Source organism: Lycium ferocissimum, chromosome 12 (genome assembly GCF_029784015.1).
Source record: "Lycium ferocissimum isolate CSIRO_LF1 chromosome 12, AGI_CSIRO_Lferr_CH_V1, whole genome shotgun sequence".
Lineage (NCBI taxonomy): Eukaryota > Viridiplantae > Streptophyta > Magnoliopsida > Solanales > Solanaceae > Lycium > Lycium ferocissimum.
In genome coordinates this window covers 30,460,882-30,482,111 of record NC_081353.1, presented here as the reverse complement: position 1 = coordinate 30,482,111, position 21,230 = coordinate 30,460,882, and the positions used below count along the sequence as shown (strand labels likewise).

General features: G+C 34.9%; 2 protein-coding genes and 1 non-coding gene across 3 annotated transcripts; 2 read left to right on the top strand and 1 right to left on the bottom strand.

Moving 5' to 3' along the window:
• The first annotated feature begins 1,393 nt into the window (after positions 1-1,393).
• Positions 1,394-10,011, top strand: LOC132039590 (uncharacterized). The gene is made up of 10 exons (XM_059430088.1): positions 1,394-1,524; positions 4,360-5,339; positions 6,088-6,172; positions 6,286-6,381; positions 7,774-7,926; positions 8,009-8,116; positions 8,195-8,314; positions 8,894-9,019; positions 9,112-9,195; positions 9,593-10,011. The coding sequence occupies exons 2-10, from the start codon at positions 4,381-4,383 to the stop codon at positions 9,716-9,718; spliced, it is 1,857 nt and encodes a 618-aa protein (XP_059286071.1). The 5' UTR covers positions 1,394-1,524; positions 4,360-4,380; the 3' UTR covers positions 9,719-10,011.
• Positions 10,012-10,696: 685 nt separating this feature from the next.
• On the top strand, positions 10,697-10,769 carry TRNAE-CUC (transfer RNA glutamic acid (anticodon CUC)). The gene has a single exon. It is a non-coding gene; the product is annotated as a tRNA-Glu (tRNA).
• A 188-nt stretch (positions 10,770-10,957) lies between these two features.
• Positions 10,958-16,003, bottom strand: LOC132039706 (APO protein 2, chloroplastic). Its single transcript, XM_059430217.1, has 4 exons — positions 15,871-16,003; positions 14,090-14,226; positions 12,743-13,092; positions 10,958-11,932 (listed from the first exon to the last, which is right to left on the bottom strand). The coding sequence occupies exons 2-4, from the start codon at positions 14,222-14,224 to the stop codon at positions 11,104-11,106; spliced, it is 1,314 nt and encodes a 437-aa protein (XP_059286200.1). The 5' UTR covers positions 14,225-14,226; positions 15,871-16,003; the 3' UTR covers positions 10,958-11,103.
• Positions 16,004-21,230: the final 5,227 nt, after the last annotated feature.

Sequence of the window (21,230 nt, the reverse complement as noted above, 5' to 3'; positions counted from 1 at the left end):
TTATTTTTTAGTTCTTCTTCTAAAATCAAATCAACAAACTAGAATTCAAAATTTTAATTTGAATTATATTTTTCCGTAAAAAATCATCGTCAACCGATAAATGCTGAATAAATAGTCATTTTCCTTTTAGTCCCCGTCCCCTCCCCGTTATAAAAAAGAGTAAATTTCACTTAGCATCCTTTAATCTTTTGGATTTAAAAGATAATAGGCCGTTTACCTTTGTTTTAAATATTTTAATTGAAAAATTATATGTTATAATTTATAGCAATCAAAGGTCGATTTTGACGTTTTAAATAATTATAAGATCAATCTTATATGTACTGTCACACCTCTCTATATATAACAGTATCCTTACATAACAACACCTCACTATAACAGTCAAATTTTTATCGGAATCAATTTTTAATGTTATATTTACCTCTCTATAACAACTTTTTACCTATAACAACAACAACCATAATTATAACAGTACATTCTTTGTAAAATTACCTCTTTATAACAACTTTCTTTTTTAGTAATATAATAATTGACAATCTTTATAGAAATAGAATCTCTAAGATTAACCAATAAAAAGTCTAGAGACTTTCACAAATATTTTGATACTTTAATACACTATTTATGACAAAAAAACATGTATTTTCATCATTAAAAAAATGCCTTCTTTATACAAAGTGTGATTAAGCTTATGATTTGATTTTTTATTTTTTGACTTATAACAACCAAATATTATCTATGTGTTAAATGCTATTATAGGTGTATAACAGTCATTCGCTATAACAACCTAAAAATGTCGGAACTAACGGTCTTTGTTATAAAGAGGTTTTGACTGTACTTTGCAATTCACATGTTATATGAACGGAAAACGGCTAAATATACCCCTGTACTATCAGAAACAGTTTGAATATACCCCTCGCTATATTTTCAGTCCAAATATATTCCACCTGTTATACTTGGACACATATGTACCCCTCATTTTAACGGACGGGCACGTGTCATCATTCTATTGACCTATTTTAAACTATCCTCTAATTATTAAAATCCAACCTACAAGGCTACAACCCGATATTCAATTAAAAAGACTCATACCCATACTCGGAAAATTCAAGGCAAGCTTCAAAAAACTTTCTTCAATGGATGCTTCAACGGAAATTTGCCGAGCTCATATAAAGACCGCTAAATCGGGAATCAGAATATATATGTGCCAAAGTATTACGGGAGAGATATAATTGAACCGAAAGTATAGCGAGAGGTGTATTAAACCATTTTTAATAGTATAAGGTATATTTGGCCCCTTTCCCGTTATACGAACTATGAAGGGACATTATTTCTCAAACCTAAAAGATTAAGGTGATATAAATTGTAATTTCCCAAACTATGAAGTGTATATATACATACACTAAATAAAATACACATCTTCTTTTCATATTTTTCATTTTTTCCCCCCCTTTTTCTCCTTTTTTTTTTTTTAATTTCTTTTTTCGTTTCTTTACATTTTTCTTCTCAGATTTCTCAGAATTTTGACAGGTATTTGACTTGTTTTCTTTTAATTGATTTTTATATTTTGATTTTTTTTTTCGCTTTTAATTTTCGTAATTTTTACTTTTTAGGTTTGTATTTGTGATTTTATTTGCTGATTTTTGTGTTTCATGAGTTTGATTGCATAAATTGTGAAAATATTTTGGTAGATTAATTGGGTTTTTGAGATTAAAAAAAAGAATGGGTGCAATTTGTTTTTATTGGTTAATTTAATGGGAAAATTACGCTCTATGTCTCTCTTGGGAGAAAATATTCACACGCTTTAGCCCATATTTTGTGTTTGTTACCCGGTTTAGCCCATACTCGTGTATAAACACCTTTTATACTCTTTTTCAATTTATGTGAACACGGAGTTTAAGAAAGAAGAGAGGACTTTTAAACTTGTGGTGTTAAATGAGTCACATATATTTTGTGCGGCTATAAATCATTGCATAAAATGTAAATTGTTCCCAAATATAGAAAGGGATCATTCTTTTTTGCACGGACTAATAAAGAAATAGGTTCACATAAATTGAAACGGAAGGAGTACAATGTTTGATACATTATGTATAATTCTTTCCCCCAAGGTATAATATTCTATATTGAGCTACGTGGCGTAATATCATTTAAAACAAGTCTTAAATCTTCTACTATTCGTTTGTCCAAAACTTGTCAATCCAGCATTCTGCACAATCTTATAAATGATTTTGACTGTCCTGTTTTCAGTATGTTCTGCTGCTAGGACTTGTGCCCATGTTTCGATATGTTTTCTTGCCCAATTTCCCATATGTTATGTTGTTCTGACTGCCTAGTTTTTCATACAAACCATGTTGCTTCTCTTAATCGGCTTACTTTTTCTCCGAAGAGTCATATTTGAGAGAGAGAGTGAGATACTGGAGAGAAATTGAGAGAGAAAGTAAGACGCTTGAGAGATAAAGTAAGGCGCTTAAGAGAACCTCACATGGTTCTGAATGCCAAAATCATGTATGGTAAACTAGGTATTTTGGACGTCATAATGTACGGGAAATTAGGCCGTCGGAACAACCTAACATATGGAAAATAGGCAGATTGATTGGAATATGAGCACAAGTCATGATCATTTATAAGCTTTACAAAGTGTTAGATTGCCAAACTTTGGATAAGCGAATACGAGGAGATTTAAGTAGGCGTTTGGACATGCGGTTTGAAATCATGAGATGAAATCAGCGTTTGGACATGCATTTCATCTCATGGTTTCAAACCATGGTTTGAAACCCCAAATCATCTAAAAAGTCATGATTTGGGGTTTCAAACCATGATTTCAAAAATTTTAAATATAAAACTTGACTCATAAGTTTATATTTTATAAAAAAAGACCCATAAGTTGGTAAATATTTTTAACAATTACTCCCACCAACCATTTACCAACCTCATTAACTTCCACCAACCTTTATTTATGTCTACCATGTGGGAGGATTATATTAAAGAGTAGTTACATTACTATTCATGTTAAATTTTCGTTTTTATTGAACTAAAGTTTGATCAATTGATGTTGTGTTTTTTAGAAAGGCCTTTTAGTAGCGTTTTAATTTTGTTATGAACTATGAATTGCTCATTTGGTAAGATTGTATAAGAATTGGGAATATTTTGATAGTTTTCACAACTTGTGGGGTTTTTATGTCTAGTTATAAAAATACAACTTAAGATATCCAAATTACATTTCCAAACATGGTTTCAAACCATGATTTCAAACCATGTCCAAACGGCTCCTAAGATACGTTTTAAATGCCATGGATGGATTGCATGACAATCCAAAGCAAGTTGCTCTAAGATGGATCTTTCCGCGCATTACTTAGAATTAAGGATAAAGTATGAGAAACTGGTGGTGAAGAAAGCGAAGTTGCCAAGTTGTATAATCGTGTTTATTTATTTTTTTATCATTAATTAACAATAAACCATGTTATGTTTATGCATTAGGTAATTAGCATATGATTAAAGTGTCATTTTTCTGTTGTGTTTTTGCTGATTTATAAATGTGCAGTGGCACTCCAACCATGATATATGTTTTCCATGTTCCACCACAATGGTTTATTAAAAAGTGGAAGGAGGATAATGCGATTGAATAGAATATGAAGTCATTCATAAAGATAAAATATTTTAAGAAATATCTGATATGTATGTACATATAGATCATATGACAGCAAGATAATCATCCTATCAGTACCATAACTAAGTTCAAACATTGACCTAAAAATGGTGTGTGGAGTTGTGAATACCTGTGTCTTGTATGAAACTTCTAAACATATCAAGCTTGACTCAACGTTGTATTGGGTTAAATTTTTGTTTCGAACTAGTTAGCCTCTTTATTAATTTTTGGTAGGATAGCTGACTGCTTGTTGAACTTATTTTCTAGTTTTTTATGCTTTATTGCCACCCTCATCTCAATGAATCTAAATCTTTTGCGCTATTGATTAGATTGTGATAGCGTATGAGGATAGGACGCCGAAAAAGAAAGAAATAAAAATTAAGTTAATGAAACAATTAGCTAAAAACAAGTATACAAACTTGAACTAGCTAATGAACAATGAAATACAAGACTAAATCCAAGTAAGCAGGGATAAGAAAGTTTATCACATAAGGTTCGTTTTTCACCCTTTTCACGTTGATTTTCTTTTACAGTGTTCGCAAAGATCATCAACATCAAGCCCAATTTTAGAGGATGCAATTTAAGTCAACTCTGCTGTTTCATTCTCTGCAATTTCTTTTGTTTTCACCTTGACTAAAGGTTTTTTTTTTTTTTTTTTTTTTTTTTTTTGTTTAAATTCTGAAGAGTTCTTTTTTTTGGCGACGCATTTCTGGTTGCAGGGTTGAATTTAGAATTTGGAGATGTTAGAGCAGTTACTGATATTCACTAGAGGGGGTTTGATCCTCTGGACATATAAAGAACTTGGAAATGCACTTAGAGGCTCTCCAATTGATACGTTGATTCGTTCATGTCTTTTGGAGGAACGTTCAGGTGCTGCATCATACAATTATGATGTCCCTGGAGCTGCATACACTCTTAAATGGACTTTCCACAACGATCTGGGACTTGTTTTCGTCGCTGTGTATCAGAAGATTCTCCATCTTTTATATGTGGATGAGTTGCTTGCTATGGTTAAACGTGAATTCTCGGAGATTTATTATCCAAAAAAGACTGTCTACAATGAATTTGATGATATTTTTCAACAGCTCCGGAAGGAGGCGGAGGCTCGTGCTGAGGATATCAAGAAATCGAAGCAGGTGGGCAAACCTGTCAACAATAATCTTGGTAAGAAGCAAGGACAGCTGCAAAATGGTGGTACTGATGGAGGCAACAAAAAAAAGGGTGGTGGTGAATCAGGAAAAGATGGTGGAGATGGTGATAAAGTCAAAGGCAATGCTAAGGAGAATGGGCATTCTAACGGTAGAACTGGAAATGGAGTAGTACAGGTTAATTGTAAAGAGAATGGGAATTCCACTGATGGGGCTTTTGATGTAAATAAGCTACAGAAGCTCAGGGCTAAAGGTGGAAAGAAAGTAGATACTGTTGTAAACAAAGGTTCCAAGGCAGAGCCTACAAAAAAGATAAAGAAGAATAGAGTTTGGGATGATTCACCTAAGGAGTCAAAATTGGATTTTACGGACCCTATGAGTGAGAATGGGAGTGAGAATATAGCTGTTGTGGCAGCAGTAGAAGGTGAGAGCATGATGGATAAAGAGGAGATTGTGAGTAGTGATAGTGAGACCGAAGAGGATGAGGAACCAGGGAAAGATAACAAAGTTGAGGCAAAGAAGAAAGGCTGGTTCTCATCCATGTTCCAGAGGTAATTTTCAAAATCATATTCTGCTATTTGAATTGTTTTGTTTTGTTAATTACTTTTGCTTTATGAGATTTGCATCAGTTGTTGTTTTCTTATTCACTCAAAGAGGAATATAGATATTCAGGTAATATTCATTTAATTGGAAGTTACCTTTACCTCGGAAAAAAAAAAAAAGTTATTTCATTTAATTGGGACCTCTAATATTACCTAAATATTGTTTGTGACCCTTAAATTATCTTTCGATACCCTTGGATGTTTTTATTTCTTTGTGAAAAATACCCTTGGATGTGTTAGGGACTTAAAGTTTTGATTACCCTTTAATGCCATTCTTGTTAGTCTTTCTGAAGGGATCCAAAAGCTTTAGTTATACATTTATGTTGGTTGCTTAAGACAAAAGACATACACAGTTTTTTTTTTTGGTTTCCCACCCGGTGTCCAGTACCCGCATTGGAGTCCGACTATATTCGGATTGGCGCTGCGTAGGGCCCATTTCAGGGGGGAGCGCTCCCCACCAAGGATTTTTCCGTACCCAGTTATTTAGCTTCTCTTAGTTTATGAATTAAATTTGATTTGTCTTGCATGAAGCAGAAAAATGTTGCAGAGAATTAGGAAAACTTCATTTTCATTTCCAGTTTTTATTGTAATGCACTTGCTTTATCTAGAATGGCCAATTGTCATTTTTCTAAATTTCTCTCTCACTGTGAAATACTTGCATCATTTAAAATAATTGGAATTGCTGTTGTGTCTCCAGTATCGCGGGGAAGGCAAACTTGGAGAAGGCGGACCTCGAACCAGCTCTAAAAGCGCTAAAGGACAGGCTGATGACCAAGAATGTGGTAAGTTAAATAGTTACTTTAAGTAAAGGGAGATTTCCTTTCATTAATGATCCAAGGTTTCTCAGCAGCTTTCATGTTAAACTTGGTTGACCAATGTTTTGCATGTTTTACAGGCTGAGGAAATAGCTGAAAAGCTGTGTGAATCTGTGGCAACAAGTCTAGAGGGTAAAAAACTTGGATCATTTACAAGAATTTCTTCAACAGTTCAGGTAAACAAGTAGGAACCTCTAGTAATCTTCGAAAGTGATACGTCTTAATACTGAGGGTTTAAGCCTTAAGGATACTGCAACTTGGGCAACAGGCAATAAACCATTACGACTTAATCCCTTATTATTTTGGGTTGGCTACATGTGGTGTCTATATCCTTTCTATTTTGGCCTATCTCATTCAACTACTCAATGAAGACAAATTAGGGAGACTCTAAAATTGGAGTTTTTCTAAGTCCAGCACCTATCTATACATTATTATATGAACATTAACCAAACCTAAAAGACTTCTATTAGACATTGTCTATATGGATACTTTGTCTCCATTGTGTTATATTCTTCACTAAGTATACATGGATTCTAAGAAATTATGTCTGGTGATCTTAGCTTTTTATTCCTGTAAATGTGCTATTTTCCCCGTTTGTCGAATATAATAATCTCTAAATCTTTCTAATCTTTGTATGTCCACACATCCATTTTAGCATATACATTTCTACAATACTTATTTATATAGGGCCTTAAAGCATTCACTCCCATACCGCCGTGCTGGTCTCTCAACCATTAGAAATGTCTCTTTTTGGTAGGTATCCTTTTATCATATGACACTTATATAGCACTCCTCTGTTTAACCTATTCTATTGTATATCTATTTCTTACATCTTTATCGATGATGCCACTCTCTCGAAAATCTAGGCATGTGAATATCTGCTATTAGGTACTACAACCCCCTCTTATCTTACTCCCGTGTCGTTTTTTTGCTGGCTAAACCTGCAGTGCATATATCCTGTCGCATTCCTACTTATCCTAAAATCTTTACTCTCTAGTGTTTCTCTATAATGCAAGTTTTTGTTAACTTACTTTCCAGTTCATCAATTAGCATTACCCTATCTTTTATACTATTAGACTCTATGTTGCCCGGACTCTTCAAAAATGTCAACAGGTGCGTGTCGGATTCTCCAAAAGTAGTGTATTTTGGAGAATCTGACACGGGTGCGGCATTGAAAGTGTAGAGTCCGCGCAACTTAGCTATAATCGAGGTAAGTGAGTACGGCTTCAAGGCAGATCGCTGGTGAACATACAGTTATGGTAGCTCCTTTGTGTGTATCTTCTCCCATTGCTATCATGGTGTGACGGCGCCTTTTATGTGTTCGATAGAAATTCCTTTCTTATCTGGCCCTGAAAGTTTTATAAGCCCAAGATCTCTGGATTCTCGCCCCCCCCCTCCCCGCAAAAAACAAAAACAAAAAAACAAGGAAAAAGAAAAAAGAGGTACGGTAAAGCAGAATGACTGCATGCAATGCAGAAACTTGAAAAATCTTCTGTTCATCTTTTTCCTTTTTGGTCTAATCTGAACTCTGAATATACTAATATGGCGTACTAAATTGGTCAAAACAGGTAGCAATGGAGGAGGCTCTTGTCCGCATCTTGACTCCTAAACGCTCCATTGATATTCTAAGGGATGTCCATGCTGCTAAGGAACAAGGAAAACCATATGTTGTGGTTTTTGTTGGAGTAAACGGAGTTGGAAAATCTACTAATCTTGCCAAGGTTAATTAAAATAAGCTTTTATTTTTATTTAGTCAAAGCGCCCTCGAATATAGACTGAAAGGTTTCATCTGCCATTCTGCAGGTTGCATACTGGCTTTTGCAGCATAATATCAATGTCATGATGGCTGCTTGTGACACGTTCCGATCAGGAGCAGTTGAACAGCTTCGTACTCATGCACGTAGACTCCGGGTATGAAAATTCTCGATGTTTACTGCGTGGAAATGTTTTACAAGCTCTGATGGCTCATTCAAATTTTCTGCTTATCAGATCCCAATATTTGAGAAGGGCTATGAGAAGGATCCTGCTATTGTAGCTAAGGAAGCAATTCAGGAGACTAATCGAAATGGTTCAGATGTTGTTCTTGTCGATACAGCTGGTCGGATGCAGGTAGATTTGAAGTTTCATATCCTCTGTCCTAATTTATGTGGAACTTTTGCTTTTCGAGATTTAAACTATGTGGGCTTTGACCAGCTTTCTAAAATGCATTTTTTTTCATCATATTGACATGAAAAGATTTGCAACTTATGGTACTTTTTGTATAGTTTTTGAACATCTAAATTTTAATTTTAAAATATTGAGTTGATCTTATCAAATTTAGCTATAAAGATCAGTCAAATTGACTCTTGGGAAGCTAAAATTGCCACATAAATTGGGACGGACGGAGTACCTCACAGTTAACCAACATGGTCTTTGTTCCCTTGGGTTTTTTTTTTTTTTTTTTTTGGGGGGGGGGGTGTGGGGTGGGGTGGGGTTCGCTTTTGTCCCTCTATGAGTTTTAGCTTCTATGTAGCATACTCTTTATGCAAATGGAATTACTGGCAAATAATACGGGAAGAGGAAAATTTTCGGGATGCTGTATGAGTGGAATGTAGTGATGGGTTATTGTGTTTGTTAGTATTTTCATTAACCCGTTTCTTATTTAATCTTCCATTTATTTAGCATTTACACACGTGTCATGTTCTACAGGATAATGAACCATTGATGCGAGCATTGTCAAAGCTTATATACGTCAATAGTCCAGATCTGATCCTTTTTGTTGGGGAGGCACTCGTTGGCAATGATGCTGTAGACCAGCTGTCGAAGTTCAACCAGGTTTGCTTCTACATAATTATGGACACTTTTGTTTTCATTGTTTCTTTGTAATCTGCATCTTATGCTTTACTTGTTGCTTGATTTTCTTGCAGAAATTAGGAGATCTCTCACCCTCACCAGACCCGAGGTTAATCGATGGAATTTTGCTGACCAAATTTGACACAATCGATGACAAGGTATATGATCTCTGTCAACTCCATTATAAAAAAGTTTTGATGCCATGGTTATTCTTTTTCTTTAATTTCACGTTGGCCACGGAACATTATCACTATAACAATACAGTTACAACTATTTTTTGTCAAATAAAAGTAACTGAACTTACCTACTATAATAGTAAAGTCGCTAAACTTTGCCTACCATAACGGCAAAACCAACCCATAAAGCTGGCTTCACTGTAAATCTTTTACAGTTGATTAAATTTTGTGCCTTTACTGCACAACAGTTACTTTAATGTGATGAAAAATAGTCGTGACTATTGTTATGGTGGGTAAGTTCGGTGACCATACGAGAAATTAACTCTTCTTTTTCCTATGATTTAATGACGTTCTTATAATCATCCTTGTTTGTTCATAGGTTGGTGCAGCGTTATCCATGGTTTACATATCCGGAGCCCCTGTCATGTTTGTGGGTTGTGGCCAGTCTTATACAGACTTGAAGAAGCTGAATGTCAAGTCCATTGTCAAGACACTCCTCAAATGAGAACTCCATGTCTGTCTAAAAACTTGGTTTGGCTTTAACATGTTGTCCTTAGAGAAAATGAAACACTTTATAATGTTTGCTGCAGTTTGTTTGTATACTCTCCCATCTGTGATCTCACTGTTTTGACCTCTAAGGTGAATCAAAACCCCTTTTTCTTATGAGTTAAGTCATGTATATTGTCAGTGTAAAAAAGTTTCATAGTATCAAGTCACCTTTATCTATTGTAATAGATAATCAACTTTCTTTCAAGATTATAAGTCCTACTTATCGAGGCTTGTAGCTTGTTTGGCCAAGGTTCTAAAAGGTCAAAAAAAGCCTAATTTAAAAGAAATACTTATTTTAAAGGATGAATATGTTTGGCAAACTTTTGATAAAGGAAAGAGGTGCTCTTGCGTAGCAACATCAGTTATAGCTTGCAAGCAGATTTTGAATTCTTCCAAAAATAAGTTTATATTTGAGTTTTTATGACAAAGTTACCCTTATATAAAATTCATAGTTATCAAATTAAAATTAGTAATAATCTACTTTTTCGTAATTTGATACTTAAAACTGTTTTTTTTTTTTTTTTTTTAGAATATTTGTCAAACCAATAAAAGCATTTCTCAAACAATTTATTCAAACATATATTGTTACTCTCCCAAATCACTTTGCAAAAGCACTTAATACAACTAGACCTCTTATCTTTGTTGCGGTCTTATATTCTTTTTGATATATGGGTTGATGAATTTAATTAGAATAAGCCCTTACACTGAATCAGATTCCAATAGGTTTTCTATATTAAGCCATCCGCCTAAAATCCTTAATCCTTTTTTTTTTCTAATTGTATTAAATTGTTTTGTTTAAGCTGGTAAACTGACTTAGAGAGTTGAGTTGTGACACTACGATATTTCCTTGACTCCAGAAAAGTACCAAGTTCTTAACAAAGAATTGTTTGACGTTTACTAGTAAATAAAATAACATGGTGCACATAGACCGCAATCCGTTGTAGTCTAGTTGGTTAGGATACTCGGCTCTCACCCGAGAGACCCGGGTTCAAGTCCCGGCAACGGAAATCATATTTTTATTGAGCTTTTATATCCGCATGAGTTGTGGGTACGTTTCTAATAGATCCCCAACTCAAGGAGAGCAGTAATAGCAGCAAGATAATAGTTCATGCAAATTCGAAGAATATAAACGTTTTTTTTTTTTTTTTCCTTTATATAGTTGGTTTTCAATCTTTAGGGAATAAACATTACATAATTACAGTGAAAATTACTCCAGCTTACTGCTGTGTCAATTAATTATGCAGCAATAACTCAACAAGTAATTCTTATAGGATCAATTCCACATTCCTTAAAAGTCATTCTTTACAAATGGGAAGATCAAATTAATGAAACCACTACCAATCAAACAACCATTTCTGCTTCTTTAATACTGCTAGGAATCCCCACATCAAACCTCATAGTTGGCTTGTATTGCTCAGGGACTTCAGAGCCAGCCTGTACACATATTTCTACCACTGCAGGAGCTTGACCGTAAAAGTTCCGAAGCTCCCGTTGCAACGGTTGAGTTACATCGGGAACGTGCCACACGTACCTTGGCGGTATTAAGTCGTCCAGCACTGCTGTCTGCCAACCGTGTTGCCCGTTCCGTTGTTGGTGCTTGTGGGCTCCACAGTTTTGTGCTTTGTGTCCGCTTGGACCAACGTGCACCTCCGGACAGTATCCGCAAACTCTCACCGGATACATCTTCATTAGCTTATTGGCTCCGGCCCTCATTTTTTCCCACGCTAAGAGTGTTTCTTCAGCTAGTAATATCGTTTCTTCGGCATTTGATGGTGGTTCTACCTCTGCATCAGGTATTTCGGTTAAAATTGGTGGCTTTGGAGATTCTGGTTCGGGATCAGGCAAATCGCTTTCATCTGCATCGACAAATTCATTTTTTCCGGTCCATATGATTGGCTTTCTTCTCCTTTTTGTAGGATATTCAGGTATATCAACGCCTGCTTGGATACAAAGCTCAACTACTGCAGGGACTCGAGCGATAGAAAATCTCTCCTCGTGTGAAATTCGTTTCCCTAGGCGATCGTATAGATGGTAGGATTCAAGTGGCACTATGATGTCTTCAAGAACTGCCTTTCCCCACTCGTGATGTCCTTTGCGTTGCGAAGCTTGTGATCCTCTACATGACTTGAACGGATGCCCAACAGGTCCCACATGGATTTCATTACACCACCTGCAAAATTGGCACAAGATGTAACTTCAAAATATTTAAAATTTGAAGGAGTCATAACAGTGCAGTAATCTTAAAGCAGGATATACAAGTAAATATCATGCTTCGTTGAATTATCGTTAACTATGAACTAGAACTTCTGGAAGCATTTCATAAAGAATTACAGACAGTGTAATGCTTCTCTGGTTAGATGTTAAACCCCACCTAATTCAAATGCTTCTGTGCAACTCATTCAATTGGTTACTGAAAGGAAATTTTGAAGTTCTATACCAACAAGAACGAAACTACAACATAGTCCCCCTAAGTCCTGTTGAGAATATAATTAAGTAATAAAAGTGTGCTGTTTCTAACGGCTTAAGATTTTGGATGAGATGGTCACACACTTCAACAATTCATATATGTAATTCTTCCAAAGACATCCCAACTAATTGCCATATATGTAATTCTTCCAAAGATACCCCAACATAGACCTCTGAATGTTATATTAATTGGAAACAACTATAGGATTGTGGAGAAACATATTAGTATGTGCGTAAAACAGGCTAGTAAGTTTTCCTCCACTCCCTTCCCCCCCCACCAACTCCCCCCCTTTTTTTTGGGTAAAGGAGCAACAGACGCTCTTAAATGATAAAGAGTTTGTTCCATAATGAGGACAAGCTCAAGGTTAATAGTTAAAGTAGCATTTGCCTAAGCAAAAGGAACAAAATGCAGGATTAAAGTGCACAATTTGCACCGGAAAGAGTTGCCTTGAAGTGTAGTGCCTCTTGAAACACTAAATGTATACTAATAAGTGAAGATCAAGAAGAGAATTACTTGCAGCCATTAACAGCTACCACTTTCATGAGTCGCTTGAGATTGTTAATCACTGTTATCCGTGCGTTATACACACTGTACGCGAGAGGAACTAGGCTTTTGATAACCAGTCCGATTTTCGGTGGAGGTACACGTCTTTTAGGTAATCGATTTTTCATTCTATCCCTGGCAGCTCTCCGTAGCTCCACAATAGGTATCGGGAAGGGCTTCTTCTCCTTCCTTGAATAGTAACGAGGCAAATCTGCATTTTGTGGATGATCGGATCTAATACGAACAGCTTGGATACGACATATTAACTTCTCTGATGGACTTCCAAGCTTCAATGTAAGTGCCAACCCACTGCAACTTTGCTGCAAACAGGGTTCAGACACGAGTTTTAGTTAGTTCAAAAACAAGAAAAGCATAGAGAAAATTTAACTCATAAGCAAATCCTTTCACCCCAATAATTGCAATGGTACTCACCAACAGGCTAGTTATATGAGAGAAAAGGAAAAGAGATCCAAGTGAGGGATCAATTATCAATATCACCCACTAGAATTGCATGATAGCTAAAGCACGGATAGGATAACCCATAGTAGCTAAACCACTATACAACATTCATGGGTTCATAGCCAAGGTAATCTTTTGGTCACCACGCTGTCCTTATAACTGTTAACTCCTAACCTTGTAAGTACAAAATTATGAACATAAGGAGCTATTACAATGGCTGTTCTGAAGTAAGAAGAAAATTGTTTCTAACTCGAATAATTTTTTTCCCGGATAAAGTTTCTAGCTCGAACAATCTTGAACTAAAGAGCATGATATGAGAATTAGAAGACTTCGCGAGCACTAATAGATACTCCCTCAGTTTCAATTTACTTGAGTTTAAAAAAGTAAAGAAGACTTATGAATTTTGTGGTCTTAGCATCCTGCAGTAGCGAGAGCGGGAACAATGTGAGACGTATATAATCTAGAGTCAAACTGGTCACATAAGTTGTGACGGAGGGAATAATGGATGTACTGGGCTGAGCAGTCCTTATCTATGTTGCTCGGACTCTTCAAAAATGCCACGGTGTGCGTGCTATATCCTCCAAAAGTAGTGCAATTTTAGAGGATCCAACACGGGTACGGCAACATTTTTGGAGAGTCCGAGCAACATAGGTCTTTAGACAAAACAATGTACCCACTCTGTTTGTCAGGACATAACATTACAACAAGTTTCCAAATTAAAACATTGCCACTAGAAAAACCCCTCAATCCCAAGCTAGTTTGGGTTGGCTACATTAATCCTCACTATCCATTTGGTGGATATAACGTGAAAACAATAGTTTATACTAAGCAAATTAAAGCAACTTAGAATTGGCATACCTTCAAAGAATCAAGTGAACTTAGATTATGCTGGGAATTGCATCTCAAATTTCTGAAGTTAGGTGGTTGACTTGCCCCTTTGCTATGCACTAGAACTTTGGTACTGAATCGGGAATGTAGACGGCCACAATCCATTCCTGCAAACAGAAAACCAGTTAGGCTCACACCATACTCTTGTTGGGTGCAAGCATAAAGATAAAGTGTGTGTTTGGTATGGAGAAAACATTTTTAAAAAATTTCCATGTTTGGTTGGTCAAAATTTTTGAAAAAGATTTTTTCTAGGAAAACGAGTTCCTTAAAAATGACGACAATGACTTCCGTAGTAGAAGTAGGGAAAAGAAGTTCCACAAATGTTATTTCACATTGATTATCTCCTCTCCAATCTCCAACACATCCCACCTTCATAGCCCCAATCAACACCACCCCCACATTCTACCCCCACCCCCACCTTAGTGTTTGCGTAGATTATATACAGATGTTTTTGGAATAATATTTTCTGCTTACGTACCAAACACAAGAAAATAAGTAAGAAACCTACTTATTTTCAGTGGAAAACATTTTCCTTCGTACCAGACACACCCAAAGTGCACTTGCTTTTGGCAATGAACATGTTTTGTGGTTCATAATGATCATAGCATTCTCATCCATACAATAAAAATCGACTAGATAATTATAGAAGTTTAGGTAAGTCTTGAGGTTCTCTTAGGAAACACACCATTTTGGATATACTAGAATATTCAGGTCTAGCTTTAAATCCTAGTATAGCTTCCAATTGCCAATCCAAATCCTCAAAAATTGTTTAGATTAAGCTTGAACCAACTCGAGTTGGCCATAATTTAATTCTTAAAGGGGAGATATTACGGGTCACAAATGCAAATCACAGTATAGCTAATGGATTACCAATGCAAATCCTCAAAATTAGTCTAAATTAAGATTGAACCAACTCGAGTTGGCCACTATTACTCCCTCCGTTTCAATTTGTTTGTCTGGTTTTGACATGACACAAAGTTTAAGAAAGTAAAGAAGACTTTTGAATCTCGTTGTCTTAAATTAAAGATATGTAGAATGTACCAAAATTCCCTTTAATCTTGTGGTCTTAAAGCTGGAATTAAAGAGTTGTCAAAAAAAGAAAAAGGCATTCTCAACAACAACAACATACCCAGTGTAAATCACAAGAGTGGGGTCTGTGGAGGGTAGAGTGTACAGACCTTACCCCTACCTTGGGAGGTAGGGAGGCTGTTTCCGAAAGACCCTCGGCTCAAGAAAAAGCATGACAAAAAGGGGGTCAGATACGAATTAACAAAAGCAAAAAGGTCAAATGGCAAAATACTATAGCTAAGCATTATAAAGAAAAGTACAAGCGACAACAGATAGTCGAAATATAAAAACAACAAAGAGCATAGATTAATGGACACGAAACTACAATAATAATACTACGACTACTAGTATGAAAGGGTAAGTACGACAACACTCAACTACCTACTAACCTTCTTAAATTAATAAACTACTCATTTTACACATAATTGCTAGCTTCCTTATAACCATTGTAGTTTCATTGGAAATTTATGAACCAGAATACACCCAAAATGAACTAAATATCAATCAAGAAAAAGAAAACCCATATACTGAATTTATACAAATTGCCTCAAAAGCAGTCGAAAAAAAAAAAAAAAAGCTATACCCCAATTAAATTATAGCTACAAAAATGGCTTACAAAAAGTAAAATATAACAAAATAAAATAAAAAATTGAAATAGCATTATAGAAAGTTTTGGATGTTACCTTAAATTACTTAGATGAAAATTTCATCTCAATAGGCAAAGCTTAAAATGAAGGAGCCAAATTATTTGTAGAGTTTAGAGGGAGCAAAACCAAGTAATCCTACAAATTATTACAAACAGATAATGTTCTTGTCTTTTTTTTTTTAACAAATTACAGTTTCGAGCCTGAAATGATTGGGCCGACCTTTTGGGCTGTTTATAATGATGAAATACATTTTTTTGCGCGGATTGTCTTTCTTTTGGGGTGGTCTTTAATTTTTGGCCTTCAAATTGGTGGTCTTTAATTTTTGTCCTTCGCGTAATACCTCGAGGTTCTGGGTTTAGCTCAGTGAAAAGAAGAAGGAATTTCGCAAGGCAGAGGTTTGGATTCGCAAGAACAAAATTCTGCCTTAAGGCAGAGTTTTGGCCAAAACCATAGTTTGCCAGCAAGACTCTACCTTAAGGCATAGTTTGCAGGCTAACTCTGCCTAGCGATTTTTTTTTTTTTAATTTTCGCCTGAGTAGGGGTTTGAACCCAGAACCCTGAGGTTTTAGGCGAAAGACAAAAGTTAAATACTTTCATTTTGATGGGTAAAAATTAAAGACCACCCCAAAATAAGTATAAGTTAAAAACAATACTTTAGGAATTCTAGCTTATGACTTTTGGCTTATTTTTGCTATTTTGGCTTGAAAACAAGTGCTTAAAAGCAATTTTTTATTTTATCCAAACACTACAAAAGTGCTTAAAGGCACCTAAAATAAGTCAATCTAAACATGCTCTAAAGCATGAAAAGATCAGGTGATTTACAAGAATGACCTTAAAAGTAGGTGGTTTTGATCTCTTGACCTCGCTTGGCCATGAATAAAATTTTGGCATTTGACCATGAAGGTTTGCTCATAGGGCATGAAGGAGTCAAAAGTTCAAGACCAGCCATATTTAAGGTCATTGTGTGTAATTTCCTGCCAAAGAACAACAATGATTTTAACAAATATCCACTTTAGTTTCAGAAGTTCTACTTGTATAAATTACGAACTTCAGGACGCTATCATGAAGTTTCACTTATAGCAGTCCGAATTTAGGAATTTTTTTCTGAAGTTTATGTGGCTATTTTCGATTACTTTGCTGCATTTTAAGTTGTAGCTATTTTCAACTACTTCACAAATAACAGCTATATTCTACTCCCTCCATCCATTTTTACCTATTCTTTATTGACTTGGTACACACCTTAAAGAACCATAAATAGAATGTCAATTTTACTATCACCCCGAATTATTATTAAGTATTGTAATGATTGAAATCAACCAAACATACTTTAAAAGTTGTGCAACCACTAACAATTCATAGAAGTTTCCAACACAATACTCCCTCCGCCCATATTACTTGTCCACTTTCTCCTTTGCACGCCCTTTATGAACTTATGAATAAAAGTATATTTTTACTACATTACTCTTATCTCTCTCTAAATAATTGCACTCTAATCAATATTAGTTACTTAAAAATATAATTAATGTGAAGGGACGGAGGGAGTAGTTAATATTAAGGGTAAAACATGTACGAAATGGTAATTTATCTCTTGGCTTCCAAACTGGATAAATAAAAATGGACATCTATTTTTAGTCCAGAGAACAAGTAAAAATGAACGGAGCACGGAAGGAGGAATTAGCAGGTGTAGAAATGGAACCTTCTTAAAAAAAATTGCTTCTACAACATGGGAAAGGGGAAGAAGACGAGGAGACCAAAAAACCAGGTGAATAATGGGAATCGACCCTGCACCTTTTGCATGAAAACTCCCACTAGTACTATAATACAAGCCTTTTTGGTAAGAATTTTTTAAATGAAACTGAATATATATAATCTTGAACCAATTTCTAAGTCTAATCAAGTTGACTTGTTTTTGTTTTTGGGGTTTTTGGTTAATAGAGAGCCTGACTACATAAAAGGTTATTTATGAAAAAGATAAATCAATGGATTGTCCAGCAACAAAGAGGCCATGATTTGATAGGCAGTGTGTTACGAGTTTAAATTTAGTCTCCCTTTAGTTATAACATCATTTTTGGAGGTGGATGAGCTAATATATACAACTGGAAGAGTGAAGTGCACATATATTCGATTTTGGTGTCACTATTTAAAGCATGACCTAAGTTTATAAATTTTTTGCACATTTATCTGTTTCGAAACAACTTCAAACATGTGTATCTGAAGTTACTCTTGATAAAGTCTAACTTCAAACAATTCAAGCAATTTTGCCTGAATTCGAACACTATTTTTCCTTTTTTGTAACCTGAGTTCGAACACATATGGTTGAAGTTTAATTATTTTCGTCTAAACTTCAGGCAAGACGTCATTCATTTTTGTCTGATGTCCATGCACATATGGTCAACGTTCAATCATTTTATCTGAATTTCAGCAATAAGAAATTTTAGACTTTGTTCGGAGTTAGGCTTTGTCAAGTCTGAAGTTATTTTGAAATATAGGCCTGCAAATTTTTATAAAAAATTGGATACAAATTTAAAAACTGTGTCCAAATGGATTATCGTGTGAAAATTTTAATGCAAGACTAGAGTTTAACACTCGCTCTTACAATATATATATATGAACTTCAACTTTCACAACTACTATAGTCTATAACGACGTGACTAATAACTATACAATATTTTTTGGTTAATAACTATAATAAGTATCATTTTTTATTTCGCCCTCTCATTTCCTTTCTATTTTTGGGGGTCGTAATTTCCAAGTTGAAAACAACCACTAGAGCACTATGAAAACGGTTAGGCCAAAAAGTCTTCAACAAATTAAATCCTATTTTAATGCTTTCACAAAGGATAATCCTCACAAGTCCATTTGACATTTGTCAACCACTTCTCCATTCAATATCCGAATTCCACTTTCAAACTTTAGCCTCTCACCTTTACACTATTTATACTCCAAAACACAACCAAAAGTCATTACAAAAAAAAAAATTTTACTTTTCAACAATAAAAAAAGAAAACGGGACTTAAATAAAAATGGTTGGACAAGGAAACATGAATTCCGCCAGAGTAAGGGCGGCACCACAACCAGGGCAGCCACACACCACCATCAAGGCCCCCGGTATGGTGGCACCGCCAATGGGACAACAGGTTTCCAGGGCCGCCACAGCCGCGGCCACTGGAAACCAGACGTCACCCAAGTTGCCTTCACCGGGCAACATGAACACGGAAGTGCTCAACCAAACACGTAGGATGTCGTTTTGCCCGGCCAAAGCCGCCATTGGCGGCTTCGCCGTGGCGATGACGCTTGCGTACTTCACATTGTATAGCAAGAAAAAGCCTGAGGCGAGTGCTATGGATGTCGCTAGAGTCGCCACAGGAACTTCTAATCCAGAGCACACTCGTCCTCGTAACTAATTATATATACTGATAGTGTAATGAATTTTTACATTATCAGTGTAAATTAAGTTTGTTGTGACGTAATTCCGTTGGTCTTACGTTTATGTTAAGTTTCTTTTGGGTAGTTTCATCAGTTACGTGCATGGTAACTGTTTAAGATTTTCGGTTTGCTTTCTTTTTCTTTAGTTTTTGTTTCACAAGGAAATGATTCCTTGGTGTATCGTGCATGTCACGATTTATAATAGTGTATGTAGTATATACTGAGAAATAAATGTTGTTTGATATTAGATCATTGTACCCTCACCCCAAAAAAAGAGATTAGGCAGCACAATAATACTTGTTTTGTTAGTTAATTGTGAATCTCTTCCGATGTTATAGAAATGTTATTTTTAGCGTAAAATCAAAGATTCAGTATAAGAGAAAAGAAGGAAGAATTACTAGCAGGGTTTCAAATCGAATATTCAGCTAGCAAATTTGATTTATTTACATTGCTTCAAATCTGAATCTGTTAGTTAATTTGTTCATTATTTGTAACAATTTTTTACTTAATAGGTTGGAATCTTTTTATTCCGTAGAAATTTGTTCCTGGACTATTTGACATAAATAAAAGGGGGCAGGAGATCAAGAAAACAAGATCTTTCTTTTATCGCTTCCGCGCAAATGAAAATAAAAAAAATGATAAATATATTAAAGAAAGAATATGTGACAATTGAAACTACATCTCCATGATGCAAGCTTGTATTTCCACAATTGTTTTTTTTTTTTTTTAGTCTGCGATTGATTTAAGTGTTCAGTTTGTTTCATTTTTCTAGAGTTTAACTCACATCTTAAACACAAGTATAATATGTTTTTTCAGATTCGCACGTATGTTTTCAAGAAATCGCTAATTAACATTTTGCATATATTTGGATTGCATCCAATTGCTATGAAAGAAACATACAAATAATAACTAAAACTAAAATGTCTATAGGGAAAGAAAAATTGAAGGATAAGCTTATTTATCCTGAGACAAAATAGTAAGATGCCAAAATGCCACTACGATTTGCACAATCAGTGATGCGACAACATGAGTCAGTGCGACTAAAACGTTCACCAAGATTATGTATTTGGCTTTGTTTAAATGCTAAAACAAATGGATGAGAAAGTACTTTAGTTAAATAATTTAGGGGAAAGTCCACATTATTATTTGAATGATCGGTAAATAATAATCGGAAAGTTACGTATATAGTGTAGGATACTGAGGTTTGGACATAAAAATTGTGATATCTTTTAAAAATTGAAAAAGTATATCTATTAGAAATTCAAGATATATTTGGACATGTTTTCAAGTTAACAAAAAAAAAAAAGTTAATTTGTAATTGGAAAGGTTTTTTCACTTGAAAACAAGTCAAAACAATTTTCTCAAACTTGAAACTCATATTCAATTTTTCTTTTTAAAAAGCAGTCCAATATATAACCAACATTGTTTCGAAGTTTTTTGTGAAAACAAGGAACTAATTCCATGGACACACACGACTATAATGGTGTGAAACATATTAGGAAAATCGTGTAGCTTGACCCAAAATGGATAATATCATTGGAGTAGCTTAGCCCAATAAACTGGAATCAAACTCAATGATTTGACAACGAGCATGAAAATGACAGACTGATGACTCGTGGCACAATTTACTACATTTATCATGTCAAAGGTAACTTGGAGAAGAACGCACACAAGAAGAATCTAGCTCTAGTCTTTGGTGATTGTTCGTTAATTTTAGCTACCGATATTAACATAAGATAAAAACATGCTTAATTCTGATAAATTTCAGGAATTTAATATGTACAAAAGTATATTTAGAGGAAAACAGTATACTAACTCTCAAATTCAAGGGACCGTCTTATATCATTTCTCGTGCTTTTGAGTTATTTTATGCGAAGATGAGTAAAATATGAGTGATTTTATTCATATAAAACAAATAAAAATTTTACTAAGTCATTTTTATGTCTTGATTTTTAAATGATCATCATATA

Bases quoted from the DNA above. Each gene is read 5' to 3' on its own strand.
- LOC132039590 (XM_059430088.1), top strand. From the start codon at position 4,381: ATGTTAGAGCAGTTACTGATATTCACTAGAGGGGGTTTGATCCTCTGG. The intron at 6,173-6,285 runs GTAAGTTAAATA...CATGTTTTACAG, and splicing joins GGCTGATGACCAAGAATGTG to GCTGAGGAAATAGCTGAAAA. The intron at 8,117-8,194 runs GTATGAAAATTC...TCTGCTTATCAG, and splicing joins CTCATGCACGTAGACTCCGG to ATCCCAATATTTGAGAAGGG.
- LOC132039706 (XM_059430217.1), bottom strand. From the start codon at position 14,224: ATGGATTGTGGCCGTCTACATTCCCGATTCAGTACCAAAGTTCTAGTG. The intron at 13,093-14,089 runs GTATGCCAATTC...CCCTGTTTGCAG, and splicing joins GTTCACTTGATTCTTTGAAG to CAAAGTTGCAGTGGGTTGGC. The intron at 11,933-12,742 runs GTAATTCTCTTC...CCAATTTTGCAG, and splicing joins GTAGCTGTTAATGGCTGCAA to GTGGTGTAATGAAATCCATG.